This window comes from Labeo rohita, chromosome 22, assembly GCF_022985175.1.
Source record: "Labeo rohita strain BAU-BD-2019 chromosome 22, IGBB_LRoh.1.0, whole genome shotgun sequence".
In the NCBI taxonomy this organism is placed as follows: Eukaryota; Metazoa; Chordata; class Actinopteri; order Cypriniformes; family Cyprinidae; genus Labeo; species Labeo rohita.
This window is the reverse complement of record NC_066890.1, coordinates 10101529-10113860: the sequence shown is the minus strand read 5'-3', so window position 1 is coordinate 10113860 and position 12332 is coordinate 10101529. Positions and strand designations below refer to the sequence as shown.

The 12332-nt window shown below is 35.6% G+C and overlaps 1 protein-coding gene across 4 annotated transcripts in view; it reads left to right on the top strand.

Annotated features, from left to right (window-relative positions):
• si:ch211-126j24.1 (phosphofurin acidic cluster sorting protein 2) overlaps nt 1-12332 on the top strand; it is a 78565-nt gene that overhangs the window by 62277 nt on the left and 3956 nt on the right. The window contains exons 13-23 of one of the 4 annotated variants that reach the window (XM_051094777.1): nt 77-209; nt 322-426; nt 2883-2989; nt 3158-3312; nt 3684-3794; nt 3893-3995; nt 7315-7347; nt 9537-9579; nt 10262-10304; nt 10397-10538; nt 12039-12262. In XM_051094777.1, the coding sequence (XP_050950734.1) occupies nt 77-209; nt 322-426; nt 2883-2989; nt 3158-3312; nt 3684-3794; nt 3893-3995; nt 7315-7347; nt 9537-9579; nt 10262-10304; nt 10397-10538; nt 12039-12262 (1199 nt within the window). Of the gene's footprint in view, nt 1-76; nt 216-321; nt 427-2882; nt 2990-3157; nt 3313-3683; nt 3795-3892; nt 3996-7314; nt 7348-9536; nt 9580-10261; nt 10305-10396; nt 10539-12038; nt 12263-12332 lie in introns of all 4 variants that reach the window. The other 3 variants (XM_051094775.1, XM_051094779.1, XM_051094778.1) reach the window with 3 other exon arrangements.

Genomic DNA, 12332 nt, shown 5'->3' with positions numbered 1-12332 from the left:
TAGAGATTTACTGGCTGGAAACGACTGTTCTCATTCCAGCAATTCTAATATGTCTTTCTCCTTGTTTGGTTGCCAGTAAAACAGACAGTAAGCTGCAGCGACGTCCACGGAGCACGTCCATGAAGGACAGACAGAACTCTAAAGCTCAGAGCGATCGCACCAGCAGCATCGAGAGCGAAACCTCACCAGACTCCAGACTCATCACACAGGTTTGTGTAAGTGTGTGTTTGTGTCTGCCGGTTACAATGATAAAGAAATATTGGAAGACTAATTTATGTGTACGAGTGCTGATTTTCTGACCCGACCTCTTTCCTGTCACAGGTCCCAAGGAAATCGGTGTACGATCAGCTAAATCAGATCTTGAACTCAGACGAACATCTGCCAGAGAATATCATTCTTATTAACACTACAGACTGGCAAGGGCAGGTGTGTGTTTTTTAAACTGTAAATGCTATTTTGGTTTGTTTTTTAATATATATTTGTGTCTAGTTTTTCAATGAAAATATCGAAACATACATAAGCAAGATCAATTTAACTGACAATCAAAATTGTGTAATATAACACTTGTTTTCAGAGAATGTATCTTGTATTAAGTAATATTTTTCTTACTATGTTGGCAAATCTATTCTTCTTACTGAACCTTACTAAATTTTGTACATTTGGTTCTTTACATTCCTAACATTTTTTGTCATTTTTCATTTCAAGAAAACATATCATTTTGATGTTTAGTATGTTTCAATATTTTAGTGAAAAATTGGGGGAAAAAGAAAATTAGTAAAAAGTAAAAAGAATATTAAAGAAAATTACAGATTAAGCAAATGTCCTTGAGTTTATTTTAGAAAAAATGTGATTTTGTAAAGTCACTTTGAAAGATTTTAAGCAACTTCTGTAGCCAAGTATGTAAATTAGTTAATATGTAAGTTTTCTTTCCATGCTGGCAAATAATTTTTGATGTTTTGTTAAGTATGTTTCAATATTTTTTAGTGGAACACAGAAAAAAAAGGAAAAGAAAATGAAGAAAATGGCCAAGTAAAGTGAAAACAATAGTAAAGAAAATTACCAGATAAGAAAAAGGTTTTTGTGTGTATTTTAGAGTTATTTCATTAAAAGCATTAAAAGATAAGTCTAGTTTTAAGATTTTTATCAACTTTTTTAGTTGAATATTTAAATTAGTTCATATGTAGCTTTTCTTACCACGTTGGCAAATCGTTTTTGATGTTTTGTTAAGTACGTTTCAATATTTTAATGAAGCACAAAAAAAGAAAATTAGGAAAATGACCAATTAAAGTAAAAAGAAAAGTAATGTAAAGAAAATTACCAATTAAGAAAATATTTTTGTGTGTTTTAGAGTCATAAAAAAGATGATTTTGTAAAGTCAAGTTTTGACATTTTCTTAATTCCCTTTTTTTATGTTTTCCACTAAAAATATCGAAACATACTTACAAAACATCAAAACGATATGTTTTCTTGAAATTAAAAATTACAAAGGAGCCTAATTAACCATATGAACCAAAATTTAGTAAGGTTTACACGTAAAACAGGAAGAATTTATTTGCTGACATGGTAAGAAAATGTACATATTAACTAACATATTCAACTGCAGAAGTTTCTAAAAATCTTTAAACTTACAAAACCACATTTTTATGGAATAACTAAAACACACGTTTTCTTATTTGGTCATTTTCTTTACTATTCTTTTTACTGTACTTGGTAATTTTCTTAATCCTCTTTTTTTCACTAAAAATATTGAAACATACTTACAAAACATCAAAATGATGGTTTCATGAGATTGAATATTACAAATCCTACAAGAAACCTAATGAACCATATGTACAGAAATTTAGTAAGGTTTACACGTAAAACAGGAAGAATTTATTTGCTCACATAGTAAGAAAACTACCATTTAAGAAGATGTTTTTGAGTGTATTTTAGAGTTATTCCATGTCTGCAAATAAATTCTTCCTGTTTTAAGTGTAAACCTAACTAAATCTTGGTATATATGGTTCATTAGGTTCCTTGTAGGATTTGTATTTTTTAATCTCAAAAAAACATATAATTTTGACGTTTTGTAAGTATTACATTTTTTAGTGGAAAAACAAAGAAAAGAGAATTAGAGAATATTTTGTGTATGTGTGTGTATTTTATAGTTATTCCATTAAAAAAGGTGATTTTGTAGTCAAGTTTAAAGATTTTTAGCAACTTCTTTAGTTGAATATGTAAATTTGTTCATATGTAAGTTTTACCTTGTTGGCAAATCATTTTTTATGTTTTGTGAAGTATGTTTCAACATTTTCTAGGGTAAAACGAAAAAAAAAGAAAATGACCAATTAGAGTAAAGAGAAAATTAAGGAAAACTACCAATTGAGAAAACATTTCTGTGCACATTTTACAGTTATTCCATAAAAAAAGTGATTATGTAAATTCAAGTTTTAAGATTTTTGACAACTTCTGTAGTCAAGTATGTAAAATAATTATTATGCAAGTTAGTGGGTTAGTGTTACTATTTATTTGTCATTTTTCCTTCTAGTTATTAAACTAGAAAGCTCCTCTAGTAATTAAAAATAATACAAGAGGAGACATGTCCTTGATTTACTTGTCCCAGAGTTCACTGTTTGATATATTGAACAGTACATTATTTTAATAAGAGATGATTATGATGGAAACACAGAGCCAATGCATTAACCTGGGGCCACAAACAGCTTTTATCACTTGTCTTGTCTGTTTGGATTTATTTGGACATTCGTCCTTCCCTGAGGCTGATGTCTATCGCAGGGATAGCCATCGCAGTCCTCATAACTTGTTTTCATTCACACTGTCTTTTTAGCATCCGCACTAATTTCCTCGTGCTGCTTTTTGAACCGTGAACTCTGTTTCTGTGGCAGTATTTGAATGAGATTCTTCAGGAGCACAAGCAGCCTATTGTGTCCACCGTTTCCCCCGCAGATGTTCAGGCCGCCTTCAACACCATCGTCACCAGGATTCAACGATTGTAAGCCTCACTGACCACAAAAATTCTTTGCTGTGCATTCACAATACAGAAATAAACCCTAGCATGCTTTATAAGTGAGACTTTTTTTTTTTTTTTTTTTTTTTTTGGGGGGGGGAACTAGAGTATGTTTTAGTAACATTTTTTGTATCTCTCATGTCATTGTGTCAGCTGCAACTGTAATGCACAAACACCACCAACCATTAAAGTTGCAGTGACGGGCGATCAGAGTTACCTCAGCACGGTTCTTCGCTGTTTTGTGGAGCAGCTCGCCAACAAGACGCCCGATTGGTTGAGCTACATTCGGTTTCTAGTCATTCCTGTCGGTAAGCAAGATAAAGCATCTGAAGCATGTGCCAAATTTATTATATATGTTAATGGCAATGGCTTTTCATTGCTGCTTTTCATATAAACTTCCATTAGAAAAACGTGAAGTGGGATTTTGTGACAGATTTTTCATATTTCTGTTTTGGCGGCTTAATGGGAGGATTCAGACAATTTGATTAAATCATTATTATTATGTTCCTAATAGAGTTGCGGCCCAGCTGGTGGGATTATTTATGCACCAAAGCCAGTTTTTAGTCATATTAGGTGCTTAGTGAGTGCTTATTTTGGACGTTGGTCTATGTGAAAGACAACTACTTTATTCTGCAGTATTTCTTCAATGTGAACAAAATGTACTTTTGTTTTGGATCAGGTTGCCATCCACTGGCTAAGTACATCTCAGCATTTGACAGTAAGTTCAATAACATCTTCATGGACGCAGGATGGAGGGACATGTTCGGGAGGTTAGAAGCTCCTAATTCAGGTTAGCGTGTCTGCTATTATGGGCTCTTTAGATATAATGCCTTTATAATCTGAACTGATGTTGATCTTTAGTGTTTGATGTTTACAAAATGTCCACAGACAATATAGATGTGGCTGGACGTGTCTCGCAGTATCTGGCTGGAGCCAATCTCTCCCACCAGTTCCCTATTTCTGAAGCAATGCTCACTTATAAACAGAAAAGGTATGGTTGTATGCGTACGTGAGAATTTCTAATTAATGATGTAAATGTGACAGCATGTGTCAGTGATACTTAAATGTAGTGTATGTTTGTTCACCATCTGACCAAAGTACAGTTGAATTTAGTATGGGTTAGTCTTAGAAAATTTAGTGTGCCCTAGCCATATTTTACCCCAAATTTAAAAGAAAAATATAATAAATTATTTATTAAATTATTTTACTTTAGGAAAATCAAGGTGTTTTACAATTATTGAACTGTGTTCACAAAATGATTTATTACAGTCTAAAATCAACACTGACAATAAGAAAAAGTGCAATTGTGCAGACACGTTTCAGTAATGAGAATTTAGGGGAAATGATTTACATAAAATAATTGATTTACATAAAATAATGCTAATGGAACTTAAAGGATTAGTTCATTCCAGAATTAATCTTTCCTTATCATTTACTTCTATTTCATCCAAGATGTTCATTTCTTTCTTCCTACAGTTGAAAAAAATAAAGGTTTTTGAAGAAAACATTCCAGGATTTTTCCCCATAAAGTGGACTTAACGGGTCCTATTATGCTCTTTTACAAAGTCTGGATTTTGTTTTGGGGGCGTACAAGAATATGCTCTCATACTTGGTGGTTCGAAAAACGCAGTATTTTTAACATAATTTACATTATTACAATACTTTTCTCCCCAGCCAGGCACAAATGGCTCAATTAGTTCTGGGTTTAATGAAGGCCCGCCTTCCGAAAAACAAAATGAGTTGTGATTGGTTAGCTGTCACACTGCGTTGTGATTGGCGAACAGCTTAGATGGTGTTTCAGGACTGCCACACCCGGAGGCCTTTATTGACCCTCCGGAGCCATGTGAGGCACTTTTTATTATGGATGGATGCACTTTATTGGACTTGTTTTGGACTGATGAAGAGAAACTCTTGTCTATGCCATTCTAAAGCTTGGGAGTGCCAGGATAAATTTTAATATATCTCCAATTGCATTTATTTGAAAGAAGGAAGTCATATACACCTAGGATGCATGGAAGGCGAGTAAGAATACACTACAGTAGTGTTGGATCCTATCGTCAGCCTGCCAGATCGCTGATACATGATTATCATGCTAATTTGTTTAATTATTTACATATTTAGTTTCATTTCCCGAAACCAGCTCCAGCATAAGGCTAAAAGCAGCCTAACATTAACATTATCAAAGAACATCATCACTGATTAGCCTAGCCTATTCTAGTGCAAGTTTACGCATTTAAAAAAACACTCACGTTATAAGTGAAGCTATCTACACTGTATGATGAATAAATCTCTTACCACACACTGCACACGTCTGCGGCGCGTTACGGCTTCGACGCGGCCAGTCTAGTCAGTGTTTGTGTTTATACCAGTGGCGCGTTGCAGCTCTGACGTGGCCAATCTAGTAAATGCTTGTGTTTATACCTGCCGCGCTGTGGCTTGTTGAAATGTCTTATCCCACCTCATCCCTACCCATCCCCCAACCATTCGAATTTCCGTAGGCGGGATTTATTTTAATGATATTTTGATTTATTTTAATGATATTTTGATTTATTTTAATGATATTTTGATTCTTCCAAAGGAGCCGTTCATTGTAGTTTTTGAAAAGGGATTTTTTAAAACAAAATATCTCCCTTTGGAGTGGACTTTGAGATTTGTAACTTTGTAGATCTTTTTTATGCCCAAACATACACACTACACAATGACTAAAATTCAAACAGTGAAAAAGCATAATAGGCCCTCTTTAAATGGGAATCAACAGGTTGAAGGTCCAAACTGCAGTTTCAACACAGCTTCAAAGGACTCTACACGATCCCAGCCAAGAAATAAGGGTCTTATCTAGCGAAAAGATCAGCCATTAATATATATATATATATATATATATATATATACTTTTTAACCACAAATGCTTGTCTTGCGCTAGCTCAACTTCACGCATTGTGTATTCACGTCGGAAAAGTCACGCTTGACTCGGGTGGAAGTACCAACCCAGTGTTTACAATGCGAACATGCAAAGAAAGTCAAATGCAGTTTACAAAAAAAAAGGTAAAACAACAATGTCGGACAATTGTCTCCAAGTTGGAGGAGAAAATGAGATTTGGAGATGGGAGTTTTTCGCCCTACCCTACTTTTTAAGATGAAGAACTAACCACACATGACCTTTCCAACATGATTACTTAATGCGTGAAGTCACAGACACGCATCGTAAAGCTAGTGAATCTAGTGAAGCTATAAATTTAAAAGTATATACATTTTTATTTAAAAAAAAAAAAGACAGATTGTTTCGCTAGAAGAAGACCCTTATTCCTCGACTGGGATCGTGTAGAGCCCTTTGAAGCTGCATTGAAATTGCAGTTTGGACCCTCAACTCTTTGGCTGTCAATAGCTGCGTTTTCACTGTCAGGCCAAAAGCGGGCGTGCTAGTGCGTTTCCACTGTCACTTCGGGGGCTTGATCGTGCCACGAGATACGAGATGGTTTTACAATTCTGTTAATGTTCATTGCAAACCATCAGAATAATAATAAATAACACGTTATGCTTATGAAAATGCCAGAGACTGCTGAAAGAACTTACACAAATCATATATGATTATAATCATGTATTTATTTGGTTTCTTGTTCTGTCATTGTCCTGTGCCTCTTTGATATCGGATTCTGCATCCACATATGTAATAAGTGTAATATCCGTTTAATAACTCAACTCCGGTTTTAGGGCTGTGAGCTCCCTCTGTTGCTTTGGCTGAAAGAATAACAGTAAAGTGAAACAGGACAGCGCCCAAACATCCCCACATTATATTGTTTTGTGGAAAATTAATATAATTTCTCCGTCTTTCTAGAGGCATGTTAAGGGCAGGTTTTAGAGTAGTGCTGGTCCGACAGTGGAAACACAGCATGATTTTGGCCTTGCGGTTTGAGAAAAAAGCTGCTATTGAAGTTTGTTGTGCAGAGAAAAATCCTGGAATGTTTTCTTCAAAAAATGTAATTTCTTTCTTCGACTGAATGACAAATGCAAAAACTTTTCTTTTTAATGCAAAACATAAATTCTTATTCATTTCATTTTTGCGGTGAAATGTGACATGTTTTATGAAATTCGTTTAATGAATTGCTGTGGGTATCATAATCATTATCGTCAGTTAGTCCATAAAGTAGATCAAACAATCAGTTGCACTTGCATTTTCTTTTTTTTATTATTATGTCACTCGTTTGTTTGATCTGGTTTTATTTTGTCATTGAGATGCGGACGTGTGTTGAGGATGGCACAGTAACTGTTATGCTTTGGGTTTTTCCTTCTTTTCTGTTGTTTTTGCCTTCAAGGAAGAGAAGTTTGTATTTTGATTTTTACATCAGGTACCTAATCGTGTGTTTGGGTTGACGTTTTAATGTTTGCTGTGGTATAAATCACTCATGCTCTCAGTATGTTAACCTCACACACCTGTCTGCGTGACTACTAGCTTTTGCTCACTGTGTTTTGTGTTCATAATTCAGTCTTTTTTGTGTCTTTAACCAATTATAGTTTGGTTTAACAGGTTTGGAAATAAGAGATGGTGACTAACATTAAAAAGAGACAAGTGAATTAGGGTGGTTTAGTGGTTAAAAATGTGGTAACTGAGGTTTATACTTGCAAATGTTTGTACACTAAACATTACAATTCTGTTAATTGAGGAAGTTTTTCAGCATTCATTTCATTAATGTAATCAACATATTAATAGTAAATTCAACTAATTTGATTTTAGCTGCTTGCTCTTTAAAAAAAAAAAAAATTAGAATAATAAACTATAGTTGCTTGTGTCCAAAAAGTGTTGGCTAAATGCCTTCTTATTAGAACAGGTTTTGTAATGATTTGGGAATAAAGGAACGCAGAAACCTGTTTTTACCACTGGCAAACTGTGCAAAATTAGTCCTGTGAAAAACAAATATCAAATATTGGATGAAACACAAAGTACATACACACTAACTGGAACATAAATCTGTAATAGTCTGCAGTTCTCCACCGGAGGGACAAGCACAAATACAAAGGTCACACAACCAATTATCACTTTGAAGCAGAACAAACTAGAGAAAGATAAAGGGAGATATACAAAGAGAAACCCAGGCGTACAGAAAGTGATAGAAATGAATGAAGTGATAATGGACAGCAGAGATTGTTATGCTGCAGGTGTGTCATCAGACCACATTAAAATATCCACAATAACTCCAGACCTTCCTCACCATGATTTTACAATTGTATTAGCCGATGCATTTGAGCAGAGCCTAAAATAAATGTTAAACAGTGTTCAGAACCCATTTTATTTCTGTAATGTTCATTACATGTTCTGAGCAAAATAGGACATTCAGAAAGGGAAATGTAGAACAGAACTTGATTAGATGTACTTGAAATCACATTTTACAATTTTTCTTTGTGCTCCTTGGCCAAGCAAATCAAAACTCAAAGATTCTCACAAAAAATGGTGGAGAAAAAAATAGTGACTTTAACATTTGAGAAGTTTGCTGAAATCAAAAGTCACGTGGTGCGACCAGCAAAACGTGCAGGGGAAAAAAATTAAACAGGAAATAATCATAGAGATTGACTTTTTGTACAGATCAGTAAGTCTCTTAAAATCACAAATAATTTGATTTTGTTCTGACAATGCAAGGTTGGTCAATGTCATGTGGTGCAGCTGAGTAATTTGGTATTTATTAGTAATTAATGATAATTAATTAAATAAACACTTTTTTTAAAGTAATGATTAAGTTGTGCACATGCATGTATTCATGCTATAAGGAAAATATTTAACATTTAAACTTTTAAATTTAAATTTCAACTGTTAAAATTTAAAATGTTCTTAAAAAGAACCTGGCACATGTATTTTAAAATGGATTCAAAAAAAAATTCCTTGTTTTTATTAATACCATTATCATGAAAAGTCTTAAAACTCATTGACCCAGTTGGTGGAGTTTGCCGGCTGATGGCTTCAAATTGTTTGACACCTAAAGTAGATGTTGGGTAGCAGAGAGCTTTTTCAGATTTGTGACTGGTCCTTGTACATGTTGGACAGACAAAAAAAGCTGCAATGTGGATCAGGCTTTATGCTGATAATCAAGTCTGGCTACATGAGAATACATGCTACAATTGACTAAATTCTAAATCTTGAAAGTTCCTTGTGTTCTGGTTTCTTGAATGTTGGAGAACAGATTCTATCAGTTGTAGACGACTCTTGGAGTCATGAAAGTTTAAAAGATTATAAAACAATGAGTTCCATACTGAAGCGCCCTCATAGCCTGCGGCCTTACACCCCCCTGATTGGTGGAGAATGTAAGAAGCTATCCCAGCGTCCTCTCATGGCATGAGCCCTCACACTCACTGTGATCTCACAGCACTCTGTCAATTAGAGGGCACCACTCTGTGTCACAGTATCTGATCTGACACCCCCATTCTCACCCCCCACACCCTGATGACTTCACACGCATCTCACAGACCATCCGCCCTCACTGACAGCTTAACATTACACGTCCTGTCAACCCTGTGCTAACGATTCCCTCCTGTTTGACCTCCACAGCCCTGATGAAGACTCCTGCCAGAAGTTCGTCCCATTCATTGGGGTGAGAAATGCTTTTTCTCTTTCATTTCCTCTCTGTTGTTGTTCTAGTGTCAGCTGCACTTTCCACAAATATACGTGGTTGTCCAGTTACAAAAGCATTAGAAGCACATATGTTTGTTACAATGAGAAATCTGTTTATATGCAATTCCAAACACAATCTCATTCTATATTCTCAATTTTTACACAAATTTGTTAGCTCAACCTTATGAAGCTGAGCCATTCAACCCTGTTACCACAGTTATTGTAAGAAAAAATAACAGGGCTGCTAGTTTAACCTACTGAGGTGGGTGAACAAGAAGTGTATTTCCGATTGCTTAACTTTTTTTGGAGAAAAATGTACATAATAATACCAAAATTTGTGGAATGTGTAGCGCAAATTATGTACTGGTTACTGCACATTGTATAGTGAAATTTTGAATCAGAAATGTGTAAAGATGTAAGTTAAAAAAACAACAGTATGCTACATTTCTCTTACATTCTTGTTACTCCTCATCACGGTTATATTCCACATTTATTCAAGTTATCTAATTTTTGGCATTTCGATCAAGAATGAGATGTTAGAAGTTGTTCATTCCGTCACATTGAAAATGCATTGTGTTACACGTTTTGGGGATATTCTATGCATACGGAAAATACTACTGAAACAACTGAGTAATTTAGGATTGGGATGTGTTTTCTTGCAGTTGGTAAAAGTGGGAATTGTGGAGCACAGCTTATCTACATCAGGTAGGATTTACATTTAGTCCAGAACACAATGAAAACAGTAACAGCAGTGAAACATGACTGATGCATGTTTGTGTGCTTGTGTCATCTGACAGTGGACTCTGATGACGCAGTGATGGTGGGCAGTGTGAACATGCTCTCCTCACCTCCAGCACAGACGGGAACACCGTATGGAAAAGACATGACCTCCACCCCTCCATCATCCCCCTCTGTTTCTGCCAGTCTCTCTGGAGCAGGGTACGAGAAACTATGTATGCGCTTGTGAAACGTTGTAGCGCAAATATAGCGTACCGTAAATGCCAAAAAATCCTGATTGTTGTCCCAGACAACATATCATAAATGAGGTTGGAAAAGAGCATGACGATAAATCGAATATGACCATTCAATCCTGTTACCAAAATCATTGCAAGAATAGTGTTGTTACCTAGATGTAGTGTAAACATCAAAAAATCCTGATTGTTGTCCCAGACAACATTTTGTAAACCATTTCAGTGAGAAATGAGGTTGGAAAAGAGCTTAAGTCGTCGAACACGACCATTCAACCCTGTTACCATAGTTGCTGCAAGAAACAATGTAGTGTTATCATGTTTAGTGTAAATGCTAAAGAATCCTGGTCATTGTCCCGGACAACATTTCATAAACCATATCAGTGAGAAATGAGATTAGAAATAAGCATGAGGATTAGTCTAGGATGAGCATGAGGATTAGTACATGACCATTCAGCCTGTTACCAAAGTTATTGCACGAAAAGTTATAGTGCTAGCAAGTTTTCTGTAAGTGCTAAAGAATCCTGATCATGGCCTCAGACAACACATTGTAAACTATTATGATGAGAGAGAAACGGGTTAGAAATTAGAATGAGGATTAGTCAAACAAGACAATTCAGCTCTGTTACCAAAGTTATTGCAAGAAAATATATAGTTCAGGGGTGCCTAAACTCAGTCTTGGAGGGCCGGTGTCCTGCAGAGTTTAGTTCCAACTTGCATCAACACACATGGCGAGAAATTTCTAGTATGCCTAGTAAGAGCTTGATTAGCTGGATCAGGTGTGTCTAATTGGGGTTGAAGCTAAACTCTACATGACACCAGCCCTCCAGGACCAAGTTTGGGCACTCAGATATAGTGTTACGAAGTTTAGTGGAAACACTAGAATCTTGGTCAGTTTCCTAGAAAACATTTTATAAACCATTCAGTGAGAAATGAGGTTAGAAGTAAGCATGAGGATTAATCAAACATGACCATTCAACTCTGTTACCAAAGTTGCTACAAGAAACAATGAAGTGTTCCCAAGTTTAGTGGAAACACTAAAAAATCCTGGTAATTGTCCCGGACAACACTTGATAAACCATTTCAATGAGAAATAAGAATAGAAGTAGGCATGAGGATTAATCGAACATGACCATTCAGTCCTGTTACCAAAGTTATTGCACGAAAAGTTATAGTGCTAACAAGTTTTGTGTAAATGCTAAAGAATCCTGATCATGGCCCTGGACAACATAATGCAAACCATTTTAATGAGAGAGAAATGAGGTTAGAAATAAGCATGAGGATTAGTTGAACTTCACCATTTAGTCCTGTTACCTGTCCTGTTAATTTGCCTGTTAATTTCCTGTTATTGCAAGAAAAGATATAGTGTTACCAAGTTTAATACAAACACTAACGTCAAACATGACCAATTGTGTCAGCAAAAAAGACATCTTTTACTGCAAACTTATATCTCAGACATATTTGTGTGCAGTTCTCCAGGCACCGGTGGTGAGGTGATGGGTCTTCAAGTGGACTACTGGACGTTACAGGGTGCAGAGAAGAAGAAAGAGGGCGAGAAAAAAGATGTGGGGATTAAGAACACACTGAAGAGTAATTTCCGCTCACTGCAGGTTTCCCGAATCCCCAGCGGAGGAGAGCCAACACCTCCTCCTGGAATGGCCATGACTGTTGTCATGAAAGAGAAAAACAAGAAAGGTGTGTTTAGTTAAGCAGTGAAAGTGTTTAATTTATCTTCCATGTTCTGTTACTGCTGCTTTACATCTGG